This window comes from Nesoenas mayeri, assembly GCF_963082525.1.
Source record: "Nesoenas mayeri genome assembly, chromosome: 1".
Taxonomy (NCBI): domain Eukaryota; kingdom Metazoa; phylum Chordata; class Aves; order Columbiformes; family Columbidae; genus Nesoenas; species Nesoenas mayeri.
This window is the reverse complement of record NC_137541.1, coordinates 88882506-88901358: the sequence shown is the minus strand read 5'-3', so window position 1 is coordinate 88901358 and position 18853 is coordinate 88882506. Positions and strand designations below refer to the sequence as shown.

The 18853-nt window shown below is 37.7% G+C and overlaps 1 protein-coding gene across 2 annotated transcripts in view; it reads left to right on the top strand.

Annotated features, from left to right (window-relative positions):
* The window catches only part of STXBP5L (syntaxin binding protein 5L), a gene marked incomplete at both ends in the record, with an annotated part of 197112 nt that overhangs the window by 152292 nt on the left and 25967 nt on the right, over window positions 1-18853 (top strand). For both annotated transcript variants that reach the window (XM_080354706.1, XM_080354705.1), the window contains one exon: window positions 1416-1481. In XM_080354706.1, coding sequence (XP_080210832.1) covers window positions 1416-1481 — 66 coding nt within the window. The remainder of the gene's footprint in view (window positions 1-1415; window positions 1482-18853) is intronic.

Genomic DNA, 18853 nt, shown 5'->3' with positions numbered 1-18853 from the left:
TGATATTGATAGGGGCCGCAGGACACCATGAGATACATACAAAGGACACGTATCCAGTTCACAGAATGACAAAATGGTTGGGTTGGAAGGGACCTCTGGAGATCATCTAGTCCAACCCACCCACTAAACAGAAGGAGACTCCACAACCTCTCTGGGCAGCCTGTTCCAGGGATCTGGCACCCCCAAAGTAAAGAAGTTTTTCCTCATGTTCAGATGGAACCTCCTGTGCTTCAGTGTGTGCCCATTGCCCCTCATCCTATCGTTGGGCACCACTGAAAGGAGTCTGGTCCCATCCTCTTGACATCCACCCTTGAGATATTTATAAGCATTGATGAGATCCCCTCTCAGCCTTCTCCAGGCTGAACAAACCCAGCTCTCTCAGTCTCTCTTCATAAGAAAGGTGCTCTAGGCCCCTAATCATCTTTGTAGCCCGCCACTGGACTTCCTCCAGTAATTCCTTGTCCTTCTTAAGCTGGGGAGCCCAGAACTGGAGGCAGTGCTCCAGATGTGGCCTCACCAGGGCAGAGTAGAGGAGGAGAATAAACCTCCCTCAACATGCTGGCCACCTTCTTAATGCACCCCAGGATACCATTGGCCTTTACCCATTCAGCATTCAGCGCATGGCAAAGGATAGCACGAGCTCAGACTTTCCATAGTATGCAAAAAGGCATATTTAAGCTTGCACAAGCAACCTGTGCAAGAGATGGATCTTAGTTTGATTACAGAAACAAGCCCAAGCTCAAGTAGTATAAACTAAGATTACTTGTTGCTGTCTTCCATGGTAGACTGCTACAAATGAATTCCTCACAGATATTTACAGACAATATAGAAAGTGTCTTGTCCAAAATTGTGTTATATTCAGACAGCATTATCATTTCCTCTGTGTATTTTAAAATTAGCTATCTTGTGTGAATTCATATAAAAGTTCCTAATAGTGCATAGTAGTAGTGATATTTTGGTATTCACTTTCTTCTTTCACCAGTGCTGTCTTTTTTTTTCCTTCCCTCTCCTCTCACCTTGTTTTAAGGTTTCCTCCCTGCATTCTGCAGCAGTTGAAAGCACGGAGTTGTTTCCACATCAGTTTTGACAGGAATGAATGAGTTTGATTCATATCACAGACACTTAAATTTTAAACCACGTTTACCTGGTTTTGCACATTAGACACAGTCACACTTTGTCTACCCTGAGGCACTCAGAAAACAAATCTGTGGTTTTATTTTTTTTTTTTTCCAAACCAGACCTAAATCTCTGTACTGACAGCCTGATAACTCCAGTTATCTGAAATAGATATTTCCCCTGCCTTCCACACTGTTCCTTTCTCCAAATTGACTTTAAAGTGCAGAATATCACCAACCAAGAAAGTTGAAGCATGCCCTGTTAGATTGTAACTTAACTTTCTAACTCCATTTTTTCAGGCCTGACTGAACTCAGTGACAGTCCAGTTTCCCTGGAGCTAGAGCGTTGCAAGTCTCCCACTTCAGGTAAAGGTGATTGGCTTCTGTTCCTGCAGTCTGTATAGGCCATTCATGTCATGAATCACTGTGTTTCCTTAATATCTAAGAAGTGAAGTGCATAGTTATAGTTCCAAAGAGAAGAAATTACTGGAGAAGTGCTTATTACATAGCACAATAAAATACTAATTCTCTTTATTTAAAGATAAGTTAAATGGACGTGGTGCATCTTGATGTGAACATTATGAAAACATTTGAATTAACAGCATCGTGCAGGTATATTCCTATGTCTTACTTGGATTCAGGACTTTTATTAGAGGCTTGTTTCTCTGGCTTTTTTAAAAGGCTGGCTTCTTTTTTTTCAGTAGGTAGTCCTAATAATTTTGTATATGTTATGCATATGTGCACATAGAGAAATTATTTGAAAAGTGGCGACATGGAGATGGTAAATTTTAACCATTAGAACCCACCAGTGCCTAAGTTATGTAACTTACAATGGAAACATAACCTCAAATAAAAATATTTGCCTATCAGCCGCTTTGACCCAGCAGTAAAATCTTAGCCATTTAAAAATGTATAAATGTTTCCCATTTTACCCATACTCCTTCAGAAGGTGAAGTTAATCTTGTTCCTAGAGACTTTTTGTACAAGTACCTAGTCTGCATTGATTTCATTAATGTGAGTTCACTGTCTTAAAGATTGTTGCTTACAGCTGTTTTCTAGTAGCTGACTTTTAAATGTGATGGAAAACAAGGTTTAAAGCTGTGATACATTGATTTTGCTTATGGTGTGCATATCACACTTCTTTTTCTTGTAGTTTGGTGAGTAAGTATTGATACATAGCTTTTTGTTTTGTTTTTTTTTTCCCTAGTTATGTAACAAATTCGCACAAGTATGCTATTCAAATCCTCTGTTATTATTTCACATATTTGACTTTATTATAACAGGACACATGAATCTTGAGTAGAGGCCACTAATTAGTTATTTACAAAAATCTGACACTATTAAAAGCATTTCCATGACACATCAAGAATTAAACCGAAACAGCTGTTTTGAAATATGTACTTCCTTGTACTATTTGCAACCCAAATTCTGTAGACATGCAAATATCAAAGTGAAATAGGCTATAATAATATTGGTATAACACTACAGGCCCAAACTCTTGAGCTGGGCTTCAGAAATTCATGATACAGGCTTTAAAATAAAACATTTGATAACTCAGTATAATAAGACTATTTATTCTGTGGATCATTGGGATTCATCTTTTCAGTCTTCTCTCCAGAAACAAGCTATAAACTCCCTTTTTACTGAAATCTAAGAGATCACTGACTTGGTAAACATATGTGCATATGTTTAGTTTTAAAATGATGAGTGACTCCTATAGCACCTTACTTTTTCTGCCCTTAACTTCCATTTTTCATTCTGATATTGATCAAAAATATCTGGTTTGGATAAATTCAAAATAATTTGCTCCGAAATTTATTCTGCTTTTTTGGTTTGAGTATAATTCAGCGGGAAAAAAATAGCATATTTATAAATGTTTCTTATTTTAGCCCTTCAGTGTTGTTTTCCAAGCTATATTTGAATCTCTAAAAGGTGAAATCAAGTGCAATTTTGTAGGCAGTAACTATTACTGGAGTTAACTGATGTTTAAAATAGAAGTTACTTTTCCTGTGACTGATAATAATTATTTTTAATTAATGCAAAATTAAAATTAGTTTGCTTTGGCATACCTGGTCTTAAACTGGGAAAAATCTAGTCTAATCATCTGGAGTAACTCGCCTGAACATTGCGACCTCCAAGAACTTGGGAGCGTAACTGCCTTGTGCTTTCCAGCATGTACTCCCAGCTGCATCAGCCTTTGCGGTGGCTGACATTTCTTTCTCATAGAACACAACGGATTGATGTGCACAGTTATGAATTCATCAGGCAGGGTCCTCATGGTTCTGGTCTTGCCTTTGATTTGTTTAAGGTTCATGGCACACAAGCTCCGTAATGGAAGTGTGCTGTGCTCTTGAGAGTCCCATATCTGTGTTTGTAAAACCAGTGACCACACACCTCTGCTGAAGAGAGGCCCAGACTTCATCCTTCCAAAATTTAGCAGGAACAGTGAGCACGCTTGGCTGCTGAGTCAGGTGATTGAAGTTGCGGCCCAACAAAGGCCCTGCTGGGTCTGATTACACCAACTGACGAGGTTGCGAAGACACAAGGAACAAAGTTTGATTGTGGTTCACAGATGAGGTCAACATCAGTTCTTCACCTGGCAGTGAAGGTCATGCCGCTTACTGACCCTGAGTATTCACAGTGCACACACAAAGTGCAAAACTGCTGGAGGCCACTAGTCTATGGGACAAACATCACACACATGACAGCACGCTGGTGAGCAACTTCATCCTCAGTTCCATCAGAAGGGGAATGATTTGAGGACCAACGTTGATGTGCCAACACACCTGCTTGGAGACTCCAAGACAAAGCCTAGGAAGGAACCCTCCAGCACACTGATGCCAATGTAGATGCAAACATTTTTACATCTAAGAGTAACTTAGATTTCAGTTCCTAACAGGCCATAAGAATAGTGTTGATAGAGGCTTCTTGGAGAACTTGAAAAATCTCACACCTCCTCTGATCCTGAACGTTGCTTATCCTGCCTGAACCACCTCGGTTTGCCTGAAAAATATATTTTGCCTGTAATATCCTACTGCTTGTCAATGTTTTAACCTCTGACTGAGCTTCTGCAGAGACAGCCTAGGTCAACGCAGTAATTCTGCTTTCTTGTTCTTCTTCTGCCCCGCCCTAAAGCAAAATTAGGCATTTGTGTTCTATCACTGATGTGAGTGTTGGAGCACTGAGCAAGAGACTCACTGCTGAAGAATACTCCTTATTTTACATGTAGGGATTGTTTCTAATTCAGTACAAACTTCTTCTATTAAGCAATATTTTAAACTTGTTTCACAAGACTGTATTTTCAGGTGCTCCTCCTGTACTATTTATGAAAGCATGACTTTGCGGACAATGTAATTGAAAAAACAGATTTCTGTTCTGAACGCCTTTCAGACTAGAACATGAAGTTAAACCATTTGATGAAAATATTTCTGAAATTCAAAGTGACACACAGGGTAGCAGCAGGTGAAGAAATACCAACCTTGCATTTTAAGAATAGTAGGCAGAGGAGAGGAATCATCTTCCTTAATCACTGGTATCTTATTTTAGTTCGATTAGTATTTGAATACCATAGTGATGCATTTCCAATACTGTACAGGGAGACAGAAAGTTAATAAAAGCATTTGAAAGCTTCTGCTTATTTGTGAATATCTGAGTGGTAGCTGTTTCCACTGTAAATAAAATGTATTCCAGGTGTAGCGATATATATGGAATAATATTGGTGCAAATTATGAAACAAAAAACTTTAAAAAGCAAAACCACTTATCTATATTAAGAATGTTTCATGAGAACAGCGATGCAGTGTGACATGCCACAGAATGGTATTTGATTGGATTAAAACCCCCTCAGATCATATAAGGAACAGTGAAGATTGGGACTTTTCAATACCACCAGAATATTTTATTCTTACTTATGCATGCCATGCTCTTCCAATGAGGAAAGTCGAACTGCATTTTGATTGTTGTTTGTGATTTGAAGGTTAAAAGTTAGGACTTTTTACTGCATTCACCCTAAAATGGCATGTGAGAGCTCAGTAGCTCTGAAACAAAATAAACTCTGAGGCCTTTTAAGCTCTCATAATGTAAGTGGTGCTGCATCTAATGCCGGAGTTAATTACTACATACTGTATTATGGGACAGTGTCCACTCCAGTAAAGTTTACCTTTATTTTTATCATCTCATTGGGAAAATTTACTCGGGGGCTCTTTGGAGTCTGTTTTATATAACATACATAACTATATATATGTCCCTTACTGCTTTAGCCATTTATATGCACCTTCATATTGAAATGTGTAGTTGAAAATACACTGTGAGCATAAGAAAATGAATCTTTGAGAGGTCATTTAACTTTGTGTAAGATGCAGTGGACAGTTTAGACTCCTTTCAGAGACCAGGAGAAAAGAATTTCATCAGTCTGTGCATAGGAAAGTGACTTCTCAAATGTGCGTTCTAAAATGAAAGTGCGTTTATGTTTTTTTCTTAAGAAATCACCTTAATATTGAGCATTTGCATCCAAAATGCTTTTAAGACTATAAAGATCAGAGAAGGCTATGTAAAGATTTCTACAATTGATTTGCATGAAGCTTTGGAACAGGTCCCTAATGGCAAGATTATGAATTTTTATATGTACTCTGATTTCCAAGTGCTGCTATCCTGATTCATTTTGCTGGTTAAATCTGCTGGGATTAGGTCCATGCCGTGCCAGGCTCCCACTTTCCTACATGAACTGTTTAAAAATAGCTTTGTTTCAATAAGAATATTATTAAGTTTCCAACAGTTCTGTTTTTTACATCACGGGTAACTGCAAAGTAGCTGTAGAGAATTGACTCAGTTTGAAAATTATATTGTTGTAGTAAACGAGCAAGACAGTAAATGTTTCAAAATATTTTGTGTGTGTGGAAAACATAGATTGTAATTTATTTTGAAACTTGATTATTGATAACACTGCCAGCATAACCATTTCTACTTATTTATATTAAATTAAAAAAAATGCTTAGAAGTCAGAAGGCAAATCACTGAAGAGAGGTTAGCTCCTGCACTGTGAATACAAGGTGCATTTTATTACTTTTTCCAATATGCGAGGGGGTTTCTGATTGAGTGAATTCGTGCTTGCTTAAGATCTTGAGAAAGGATGCATATGGCGGGATTAGCAAGGAACAGAGAGCAGTGTAAACTGGCAGAGGGGAGGAAATGGGCATCTGGGTTGGGACCATGGTCCTTGGCACAGGGACAGCAATGGGGGTAGCCTACTTGCAACCCATGGTGCACGGCTCAGAGTTCGAGTTGGGCTGAGCTCACCAACAGTGGCCAGCATCTCCTATGGACCATGAAGACAGGAGCTGTGCCAGGGAGCAGAGCCAAGCACAGCCTGGATATCAGTCCGTGAGTCCAGGGCCAGATCAGCAGGGCCATGGCCAGGCACGGAAGTGGCAGTGATGCAGCAGCAGCTGTGGCTCAGGGCAGGGTTGAGAGGTTGTTTCCCCAGGGGAAAGTGCTGCCTGAGGTGCTCTGCCTGAGGCCACCAAAGGAAGCGGACTGTCTCTATATTGGCTCTGAGCCGCAGCAACCAGACCAGAGCTTTACTGTGTACCTTATCCAAGTGGGTATCTAAATATTAGGGTCTTAAATTTGTGTTTGAGCAGAAGGAGACTGGGACTGATATTCCAAAGTATGACACAGGCAGAAGCTGCCAAATAGGAAAAGAACCATAGGAAGTCACCTTCATTTTGAATAATATGATATTATCTGACTACAGTCCTGCTGTGACAGCTGATGGAAGCACAACACTGAATGTCATAGCTGTGAGTGCACATATGTTTGTTGGTTGTGCCTTGGTGTTTTCACTGAAAGACCCATAGGAACTATGTGGATATGAGATGGGAAGTTGTTGAGTTGGGAGAGCTGGCACTCAGCTTAGTTCACTGCCAGACTGTACCTGTTAACTCTGTGCCTCCTTCTTGTCTCACAGTAGGGTAACTTGACTGTTTACACACTAAGCTCTTTTGGAAAGGGGCTGTCTTGCGTTGTACTGTGGCATTACTAATTCTACTTGCTGCTCTCAGCATGAATGCAAACAAACAATGGCAACAAACTCTGTTAGCCTCTCGAACATTTATACTCTACTTCATTCTTAAACTAAACTCATTTTCGAAAGCTCTTTCTCAGCAAGATAGGTTTATGTGCCTGATCCTTCTTTATAATAGTTGTAGAGATAGTAAAATATACGTGATTTAGGTACTAAAAATAGGTTACATAATAATATCCGCATTCTGATCAGTTTAATGGCAAAATCTTAATTTTACCCCCAAATAAGTAATATGCACAGCTTTAATCACACTAAAGCATGAAAGCAATCAGCTCCTCCTTTTGTTTTTACCCTCAAAGATGTCTAATGACCATGGTCTATGCTATGTCCTTTGTCAAAAATTTCCAAATTTGGTTGTGGAGACTGTAGCAGGAGTAACTCCCAGCTCCCTCAACTTCTGTTCCTTCATTTCCTCATGCTGTGCATCTCCTTTGTCTTTTAGCCTCCTACTCACCATGTCCCCTGCTCTATCCCTATACCCATAAACCAATTTATCAACTGTATTGTCCTCCTCTTTCTGATCCTCAGTCCCTTCAGCATCCTGGGACCGTTAGTTTGCAGCCTTAAGGATGGTCTGTTTTGTCTGTGCACAGCTGTGGCAGCTCCCAAATCAAGCTCGTTTAGATTCCTTCAAAGCAATCAGAAAGTGCAAACTTTGCATGTGCTATATGAGCCTGCACACAAAGCTATTTCTGCAGTCTTGCAGACCAGACATATATACCACACTTTGGGAACAGCTGTGGCACATAACACAATACATATAATTCCTGTTATACAGAAACACCTGTAACATAGAAATAGAAGAGGTTAAACCACCGATTTGCAAAGCTCAAAGCCTCCATGATGACAGCACTGATGAAACTCCTTGGTGTCAAATGCAGCTAGTTTTTATAGCTCTGAAATAATAGAATGTCCTGAATTGGAAGGCACTCACAAGGACCATTGAGTCCAACTCCTAAATATCCTAATCTAGATCCTAGTTTGTTAGTAAAGTGTCTTACAGCCTTGCTTAGGAACTTGGTAATCCTTTTCAGAGGGCTGGTTGGGCCAGATGTCATACTTTCCTTTAAAGGAGATTATATGCCAAGTGTGCTTCTTTCTCTATAGCACAGCACTGTTTTTCTGGAGCAGTATCCTTCCATTCACAGCTTGAAAGAGTGTATCACAGCTGCTCAGATAAATGAAATGTTTATAACAGGCTGTTCTGAAAATCAAGCTACCCTTCATGTGAGTGCCTAAAATGGATATAGGAGCCTAACAATTGATATCCAAATGAGAGACTTCCATGTAGTAGTGCTAGTGATGTATATTTTGATGCTGGAATTATCTGAAGAGATCTCTCCTCCTTGTCCTAAAGCATCCAGTTAAAGTGAGAGCTAGAAATTGGTTACTGGGAGGGCTATGCTGGTTCTACTGTTAACAAAGTGTTGCTCAAGAGCCTGAAGGGCTCTCCTGCATTTCCCTGAAAAAAGGAAGAAAAACATCCAACACAGGTGCCAGCTGAATTTTTTTTTGCCACATTGCAGGCTTTGTAGATTATGACAGTGCAAAAGATTGCAACAGAATTTCTTTACAGGGGCTCTGTGACTTGAAATGGTAAGTGGCTGTTCTGGGCATCCTTCTGACCTAAAAGCTTATTAAAGAGAAATTACGAAGGGCACGTTCCTTATATTAATATCTCCCACTGTTCCTCTAGCTGTAATACTTACCATGTGGGCCTTTCTTTAGAAGTATAATAGTTGGCTGACAAATACTTCATGGTTCACTTCTAGTAACAGATGGTATGGGTAAGGGTAAAAGCCAGAAAAAAATGTGAAAAAATACTGAATGAATGCAAAGTGAAATAATCAAATTGAAAATTAAGTCTTCTCAATAATTAATAAAAGATTTCTTAAGGCGTAAAATTTAATGCCATTTCGACTGCTACAAGACATGCTTCATTTCAGTTCTCTGGTGTTCATTGTTTAAAAATGTGCTCATGTGTAAGGAAATGAAAACATTTTTGAACAGAAGCAAAATCATAGTTTTGTTGCATTATTGGAACACAACAGATAATTAAATCTTCAGTAAACTGAGTACAATACTTTGATGTCTAGATATCTGGTAACCTGAAGCTGCTGTATTTTGTTTCTGTGCAATGTCTTCCTTTCCATACTATTACAACAGTGTATTCTGTCTCCATTACCTGTACAATATGCCCTCTCTTTTTCAAATGATATCTTAAGGTATGACGTCATCAGAAGTCACAATTTCATTGCACCCTCTTATTAAATTGGTTTCCAGGTGTTTCAATATTTGTGTTATGCTGCATAACCAGCATTTGCAATATTTGCCTTAATCTCACTTGTGGGGTTTTTTTTTATCATTCCTGTTATCACAAGGTAAGATATTGCAGCACACAGACAAAGCTGTGTAAAGCACCATTGGCTTCTTGAGAGCTGGAGTAATGTTTCATCCAATGCTTCTTTGTTCAGTTACATTTATTTTGCTGAATGGTGTACATGAAGATATTTAAACCATAATTCTGCCTTTATATGCTGATTTTAAAAAGTGCTACAAATTTGCAACATGGTATTAACCAGAAGATGGCATGTTGTTTTCCCTCACTCCCTTTTCTTTCTTACTTATTAACAACTGCCTTTCTCCTTTTTCTGTTGTTTCAGTTAAAGGATCAAGAAAGTTAAGTCTGCCAACAGATCTTAAGACTGATCTTGGTACGGTAGGCAAAAGCCAACAGCTTTAAACTTCCTTACATTCATTGGCAAAACATTTTACCAACTGATTCATGAGATAACACAATAACCTTGGAGGCTTTGTCTGAAAAGGCTTTCTAAAAACCACCTATTAACCCATACAGTTCTGTTGGCAGCTCTCAGCATTTTGCTTACTATTCATTTATTTCATGTGGACATATTTTGCCAGTCTTTACACACTGCGTGTGTAATACTTTATTATGAAATTGCTTCAGAACTTTTTAAATACTTGAGCCATTATAACTGGTTGTCAGTGTTGTTTATCTCTGCCTATAACACCCAGTGCATGCGCTAGTCTATTTTCTTTATTTGATGTACAAATTCCGTGCCACAACAGTGATGACAGTTGAACATCTATATTTTATGGCATCTTTGAACTTCCGAGAAGTCAGATCAGAAATCAGTCACTTGTGTCTCACCACTCTCCACGAGACTTACCTCAGCCGGCTGTTAAGTACACAGTTTGCTGTAAGCTTTTTCTCAATTCCTCTCTAATATTTTAGTGGAAATGCGTAGTGAGAGCAGAAATTTCTTCTCAAAAAACCTAAGATGAAAATTCAACACCTTTCATAACGTAAAAATATTTGGGGCAGATCATGCTCTCTTCAATATCCATGTGAAGGGGATTGCTTGTGGCATTTGAGTTGGAATGTGTTGTTTTAAAAGATTTTTTTAATTCTTGTTAAACAGTCTCAGTCTCAAGGAGTTTCTAGTTTCTCATGGGAAGTTTCTCTCGTAAGATGACTGAAAAACCATGTAGCCATGCCTCATTACTTTGAGTGTCTTTTTAGAGATAGAAATTAAAGTTGGATCACATCCTTGCATAATGCAGCTGAACTTAATTTCTGTCACTATGAATCATGTGCATGTATTAACCACTGTAGCACTGTTCCCCAAGGCAAAAGTTGGGGGAATAAATATGTCTTCCACATTATAAATGACTGAGGAACTTAGAAAACTGCTAATAGCTCTTGATAAAGATTAAGTAAATAAATGTTGAAAAATTATTGGGAAAGTCAATCCAGACTCTGCAGATTTCAGCATACAGAGTGATTTAGTTGAAATAACTTACTCCATCATGAACAGTGAGGTTTGAGAAATTAGGAATGTAGGAATCCACCAAAATAAAATGGGGAGTGGAATACTGTAAAACTCATAATAGTCAAAAAAGGTAGAAGGAGTGATATAAGCACCTATAGACCTGTAAAATTAATATTTATCACTGAATAAATGGGCAACTATAAAGAGGGAATGTGAATAGTTGAAGTATCAAAATAGCCGTATAGTAGGACCTAAGGCAGAAGTCCATATTCTGCAGATGAAACTTCTTGTATTATTTGTATAATATTATTAATAATTATAATTATTATAATTAGTTAATAGTTAATAATTCATATATATTCTTGAAGGACACTTAGGTCAAAATAGATTCAGATCCTGAATCATAACAGAAGAAAAAGGTAAATTGAATGTCTAAAAGACGGGATTTATAGGTTTTTAGAAATGCAAGAAACTAATCAAAGTAACTCAAAGTGTAATAATACAGTGTATAATACAGAAAAGTTGCATATCAGAGAAAAAAAAACTGTCTTGCTGTCAGCTTTCCTATAATCATGCTGGAAGCCGGACAATATTGTAAGCATTGTCTAGAATATATTGATAAATTAGAGGCAGATTTGTGGTTGGTTTTTTGTTTGGTTGGTTTGGGAGTTTGTCTTGTTTGTTTTAAATAAACAAACAAAAATAAAACAAAGAAAAAAAACCTTATTTCAGTTCTCCTAGGAAGCAGGACAACTATGTACATAACAAAAGCTGTAAAAGTTTAACAAATTCAACCTAAGAGCTTAGGAGCATGATGATCCTTCTTAAAGGCATGACATACGTAGGGAAGTTTGAAGATTAATGGAATGCATAATCCTGACTGTGATTTTGATTTCAAACCAGTGGTGTTTCTACCATTCCTCTGTTTACCTGTACTCATTATTTTTAATAAGGTAGAACAAGTATAAACTAAAAAAAGGTCTAAGAAGGTCTGTTTCGAAATCATGCAGAAACTAGAGGAACTCCATTAATTTCAAAAGCTTCACACACAGCGAGAAGTATTATCAACTCACCTCTTAAGCACTCTGTTGTTACTGCCACAGCTGTTAGGTACTCCCTACCCATGTTACTAAGAAGCCTGGTGGATGGCTAAGGATGAAGCATATAAAAGCAGCATTCAGTGTATAGCTGGCGGATACGGATGGCTAAGCAACTGCAGGGGAAGGTTTAAAAACATAAACCTGAAACAAAATAAAAAAACTTGTTTCAGTTCTCTTTTTTGACTGTCTTAGAAGGGCAGAAGATTCCTGTTAATTATTCTAGCCATTAAAACTGTGCCAAGCTGTAACTTGCTTAGTTTTACAAAAGGCTGGAAAAAGCTTCTCTTTCTTTGTGTAAGGAGCTAAATTTAAATGACAGTTCCTGAAAAAGGTGAAGAATAATGTCTGCATTTCATGTACTTCTGCTCCTAAAATGTCCTGGATACACTGGCAGAGCTCTTAGAGATGCTGTTCGGCTGTTGCCTTAAGATTGCACCCATAGCCTGAATATCCAGGGAATAACAATACTCTCTGGCCCACGCTTCTTTTAAAGATATTCAGGTCACTGTTTTCGAATGACAAGATAATGTACATCCATCCCATTGGCTCTGGCTTGTAGCTTTTCATAGAGTGCTGATACATCACCTACTCTCAGCAGCCACTGCAGCTAATTGGGAAATACATTAGCACTTGGCAGCTTACAGTTCTGCTCCCTTCTTAAGATCTGGCTCATGTAGTGCCCTTGCTTTCACATTGCTTTGAATTGTAATAGTAGAGGTTAAATAGAAGTTAAATCTGTTTCAGGTGGAAGTGCTGGCAGTACTGAGAATTGCTTGGGGAGTAGTTTGTTAGCATTTAAGGGAATAATGTGTGATCTGATAACTGAAGGTGTTCTAGTTAAACCTTGTCAGGATTTTCATGACTTAAATGTACTTTGGGACTCCATTTTGACCCTTGTGTGACTCATAATTTAGTTGACCTCAGCATCATTTTATTCTGATGTAGTCATTATTATCTATCTTGGCTGAACTTGTCATCTCTGGATGCCATATCTCCACACAGAAATGTGACAATATGCCATATGTGGGGATATATTGAAACTTTTTGATAGTTTTATCTCCTGCAGTTCATAGTAACCCAATGTTTATTTGAGTTGCCCAGAAGGAAGATGTAACACTGCATGTACTGCTCAGTTTCCCTATGATCCTTCAGAGGCAGCTCTGAACAATATTATCTTTATTTTTGAACCCTTATGCTTCTTCTCAAAGTTTCCTGAAAATACCGTCTACATCTCCATGCACTGTTGCAGTGAAATGAATAATTGGGATAATTCTAATATTATTTAATCAAGGGGAGAATCTGGAATATATCCAGACATACACAACTGCTTTTATGTAAGAGTCTTCTAATTTTGCTTCACCAGCCACTTTCGGCATCAGCTTGTATTTTTATTTTAGGAAGTATTTCTGCTCATTTCATTAAAAGCTGACAAAGTTTCCAGGTGATCACAGGGAGCTAGACAGAAGTCCAAACTATTGATGGAGATACTTGGTAACTGCTAATTTTTATTTGATTTCTATGATCGGATGGCTTCACTGTAGATATTTATGCTATCACATAGACTTTAATAGTCAGAGAACAAAAGAAAATGCAAATAGACACAGACATCTTTTGTTTCCTCTTGCTAAGCTGTGACCTTCAAAAGATGAATATAATTTCCTATACTTTCTGCAGATATTTATAAGCAGTGAATGATTTCTTTACCAGGTCAGAGTTAATGTCTCACATTTTAAACAGCAGTGAAAAACTAAATGAAATACCAAATAAGCTCAGTTTTTTCAAGGATTTGAGAAATGTCTTCTGATGCAGAGGCCCAAAACTTTAATTCTGAAATTTGCCTTCATAACACACAATTGTAGGGGTCAGACAAAGGAGCTTTGGTTATTACCCTGTATTCCATTTTGTCCATTTTGAACAAGGTTTGTGGAATGTTTTTCTTTCCTTAAAGTTTTATATATATCATAATGGAATTATAATATGAAATCATCCACCATTCAGTGCCTTTGTAGTTCATCGCAAGGGAACTGTCACCCACATATTGTAAAAAAAAACCTCATTTTTATTTTAAGGATGAGCAGAAGGGTTACAGCAATTCTTCATTTACCCTGTCAAAGTAGTATACAGCAGACACCAGGCACTGGCAGAATTTTGAAGCTTTTAATCTGCTTTTGCTTACTGCTGCATTGGACAAGCTGGTAGATTTTAAGTGGAGCATTCTGTACTAGTTTTTCTGGCTCTTGGTCTGTAATTCTGTTTACAATGCCAAAGAACATTTCAGAAGATTTGAAATTATATGAGTTGCTTTCGTTCTTGGTCTGACATTTTTAGAAAAGGTAATTCAGACATCCAATTTTAACAATCCTATTCTTGAATTACTCGGCAATATACATTGAAAATTATACGTATTTTTACATGCAAAGGATTTTATGGACTGTCCAGTGTGTGTCTCCTTCCAGAAGAGTAATTTCTGTTTACTTTTCAGTCTGAAAATACCAACTGAAATGAGGAAATTTGAACTCTGCTTGTAGTTAGAATCATAGCATAATTAAAGTTGGAAGGGACCTCTAGAGGTTGTCTAGGCCATCACCCTGCTCAAAGCAGGTCTAGGTAGACCAGGTAGGTCAGGGCAGTGCCTGGCTGAGTCTCGAATGCCTCCAAGGACAGGGGATCCACAACTCCTCTGGGTGACCTCTTCCAGTATTTCATCATCCACAAAGGAAAAAGGTTTTTCCTAATATCTAAGCAGAATTTCCCACATTCCAAGTTGTGTCCTTTGCCTCTCATCTGATCACTGTGCAACTCTGAGAAGTGTCTGGCTCTGTCTTCCCCGTATACTCAGATCAGGTAGTTGCAGATAGCAATAAGGTCTCCCCGGAGTCTTCTCATCTTAAGGTCAGAAAACAAATTAAAACGAAACACCAACGCACCACGGTTTTCAACCTCTCCTTTTACATCATGTGTGCCAACTCCCTTACCAGCTTGGTGGACCCCTGCTGAACTCCTGCCTGGATGTCAATATTTTATTTGTAATGGAGAACACAAAACTGAGCACAGGACTTGAGCTGCAGTCTGTGCTCTCACTGATTCAGTGGAGGATGCGGTTTGCCTTTTTTGCCACAAGTTTGATCATTATTAAAATGAAAAGTATTGTGGGTTGGACTGAAGGCTTTCGCTTTTACAGAAATGGTTTGAAGCATTTGGCCTCTCTGCAGTTTCACATTTTCAGGTTTGGATTTTGGCATTCTGTAGCTAGGACACTACTAGACCAAAGTCTCTTTCATCTGCTGATGGTCAGGTGTATGACAGCACCAGTTTATTCCTTAATTAAATAAGAGAAGGTTCTGGTCAAACATGTTTAAAAGTGAACCTATCTTTGTGGGTATATTAGCACTCTGCCAGTCCAAATAACCAGAACTGAAAAAAAAAAAAGGCAACAAGAGCTCATCAGTAGGTTAATTCCCAACTATTACAGCATAATAGGCATGTACTGTGTGGTTCTATTTCAAATGCAGAAAAGGGGCTGTGTTCTCACTTTTGATGCTTCCAGATTAAAATAAGAAAACAGAACAAAACAAAACAAAGCACACTGATCTATATGGGAGATTTAACAAGCAAGTAGTTTAAGAGAAAGGTAAGTGCTTAAAATTATCAAAATTGTATAATAACTAAAATGTTTATAACTGATACAGTTAAATGTAGTCACGAAGTTAAAGGAGTAAAATTTGCTAGCTGAAACAACAAAACAAGCAGTAAAGATCATCATACATTTAAGAGTTGATAATAACAAAATGATATGCAACTGTTAGGCTCACAATGTAATAGATATTCACTGTTCCCAAGTTCTCTATTTTTACTTAAAGAAAAGTTCCTTACTGAGGACTCTCAAAGGTAGGAAATTTTCCACTCCTTTCAAGCAATGCAAATACATATGTAGTATTCCTCCATTCGGTGGTCTCTGTATGCTTCTCAGGTTGTAATACTGTCCAGCAGTCAAAATCTGGGGCTACACAGAGATTTACCAGACCTACCTGGATGCAGAGGGTCTCTACAGTAAGTGACTTGGGTGGGGACTGAGCTCTCACACACACTGTCACCTGCAGCCAGAGGCTTGGGCATGGGAGAGGTGGTCCTTTCACCTTGTTTGGACTTAGAGCAACATCCACAGTCTTAGTAACTGATCTCTGTGTACATGTACAAGCAACAGAGTATTTGGAAACTAATAATTTTCCATGTATAGTTATTTTGACAACAAAGTGATAACAAAAGAAGTATAAATAGGAACTCTGAATCAGAAGTTATCAACTATGAAATCTGGTTTTGCAACATTAAAATAAGAATGGACAACTGTTACTAGTTTGTTTACTACAATAACCTGACATGAAGTCTATCAAAAACCTACAATGCATAATGTTAACAAGTTTGGAAAAATTTGGATTTTTTAAATAATTGTTTGATTGCTGCATAAAAATTATTTGTAAACTTAATTATATTTGGAATGTTGTATTTGACCATGTCTGTGCCTTTTTCTATTGAGTATTTCCAAGCAAGTTATATATATATTAGCCCCTATGAAGTGGTGCTAGCTCAGTTATTTCAGACATTCTTACTTCTAGTTAAAAACAACGTTTTCTTTTATTTTTTTTTTTAGTCAGGGAAGGAATGTTTCAAAGAATCTGGTTAGGATAGACTACAAACACTTGTTACAATTATCTTATGTTTTATTTATTCATTTCAGATGGAAAGGTAGAGTTTTGTTTAGAAAGTCTCCAGCTCATATGTGTCACACTTTATTTTGTCCAGTTCAACTTAAAAAAGTGTTTCCGGTCTAACCTCTTTGAAGAATTTCTCATTTTCAAAAACAAAGAATTAAACCCAGATTTTTCCATCTTGAAAATGCAGGTGCAGTGTTACTAACAAGGGGTGCCCAGGAATAATTGTTGATATCCAATGTGGTCTTGTGATTCATCCACTCTGCTTTCAGTGTTGTCCTCTGTGCAGCTCAGGGTGTATCATGTTTCATGCTTGTGTTTCAGAATTAAATCAAGGTTTCTGTCTGTGTTTTCCTGCTTATTGCACAAAGCATAGCAACAATTTATGTTACGTTATTCTCTTGGGGCACACTGAGTGACGTGTACATTTTGATGCAGTCAGTCCAGTAACGTGGTGTTCTATGATCACTAGAAATTCAGCACAGGAATATGAGGAGCAGAGTTAGATCCAAGTAGTCCAAAATTTTCTCACTGTTGTCAGAGAACAAAGCTAGATTTATTTTTAGATTTTTCACTGCCAGGTTTGGTTTTTCAGATATGATAATGTAGAGGTGTTGTTATGACATACAGTACTATATTCCTAGTGTTTGTCTTTTGGATGGTGTTTATTTCATATTTTGGTTTTATTGTTCATAATTGCAGGCAAAAATACTAGTTTTAAAAGGGGCTCTGTCAGTGACAGCACACTTAGCATGTTCAGCCACTTCATAGTATTTTATTTCTCTGAAAAATAAATCTCTTCACCCTCCTCTCAAAAACCTGATCTTAGGATCAAGTGCATGATAGCAGATCATTACCACAGTAAGAATAGCATTATATTACACAGGTAGTATATTACAGTGACAGCACATTATACCCTTAGTGTGGACCTAATATGTACTAGAAGTATGTCAATAGTGCAATTAATCCCTCCTCTTCAAACTGACGAAGATATGATGGTAAACATACAATTTTGCTGACAGTACATCTGTACTGCCCTCTTCTGCGAGCACTCACACCTCCTCTCCTGCCTGGCTGACAGAATTGCACCAAGATAATCTTATCATCCTGACTTTGTAAGGGATTTTCTTTTAGGAATAATTTCTTAAAAGTTTAAGGTGTCAGTCTATATTCTTGCTGATGAATGATCACACTACTTGTACACAAGTTTTGGTTATTTCATTTGCAAACCCGAGACTGTTTATCAGGCCATTTGTACAGTTATGAGATCTCTTCTGTTCTTTCTTTAAGTGTGCATCTCTTTCCTGTGTAAAGAAAAAAAAAAAGGTTAGTCATGCCCATAATTATTACCCAAAATCTGTTGATAATACACAAGTAAAAGTCGAAACAGATGGACTTGTCCTGCCTTTAACATTCCTTAACATTTGTTGAGGAGATTCTCTGGGACTTATTTTTTAGGGTTTGTTCCATACTAAAGCATCTCTCTCTGGTCCTCTTGCCTGCTCTTTTATTGATTACTTCCTTATAACTTAGGATGATTAGTCATATTTAAATTCCTTTGTTCTCAACCTCTCTCACATCATTGGTAAGGACTGGCATTCAGCTAGTTTTTGTGTGTGAATTTATCCTTTTGTTAGAACTGAAAAAAGTGGTTGATCTTATTTTTTTTCTTTATTTGCTATGCCTAGTGAAACACAGCTTTCTAGGCAGCAACTGCAAATGTGTGTTTCTCCTTTCTTACTGACATTTTTAATACATTTGGTTTATAACAAGGGTTCAGATTTTCACTGGTAAATTGTTGGTTCCTTTTGCTTTCTGGAGAGGTCACCAACTAGTTTAAAAGAGTTGTATGACAAGGCAGGTTGTGTAACATATACATGTTACTGTGAGTAAACTAAAACCATCATGTGTATATACAATATGCTTCCTGTTTGTGTAATACTTCTTGAAAAAAATTAGATTAAATTTGAGGTTTGCTGCTGTCGTGTTGCACATTGCATCTCTCAGAAGGCATCTCTCAGTAGTTTCATCAAGTTCACAGTGGCTAATCTTAC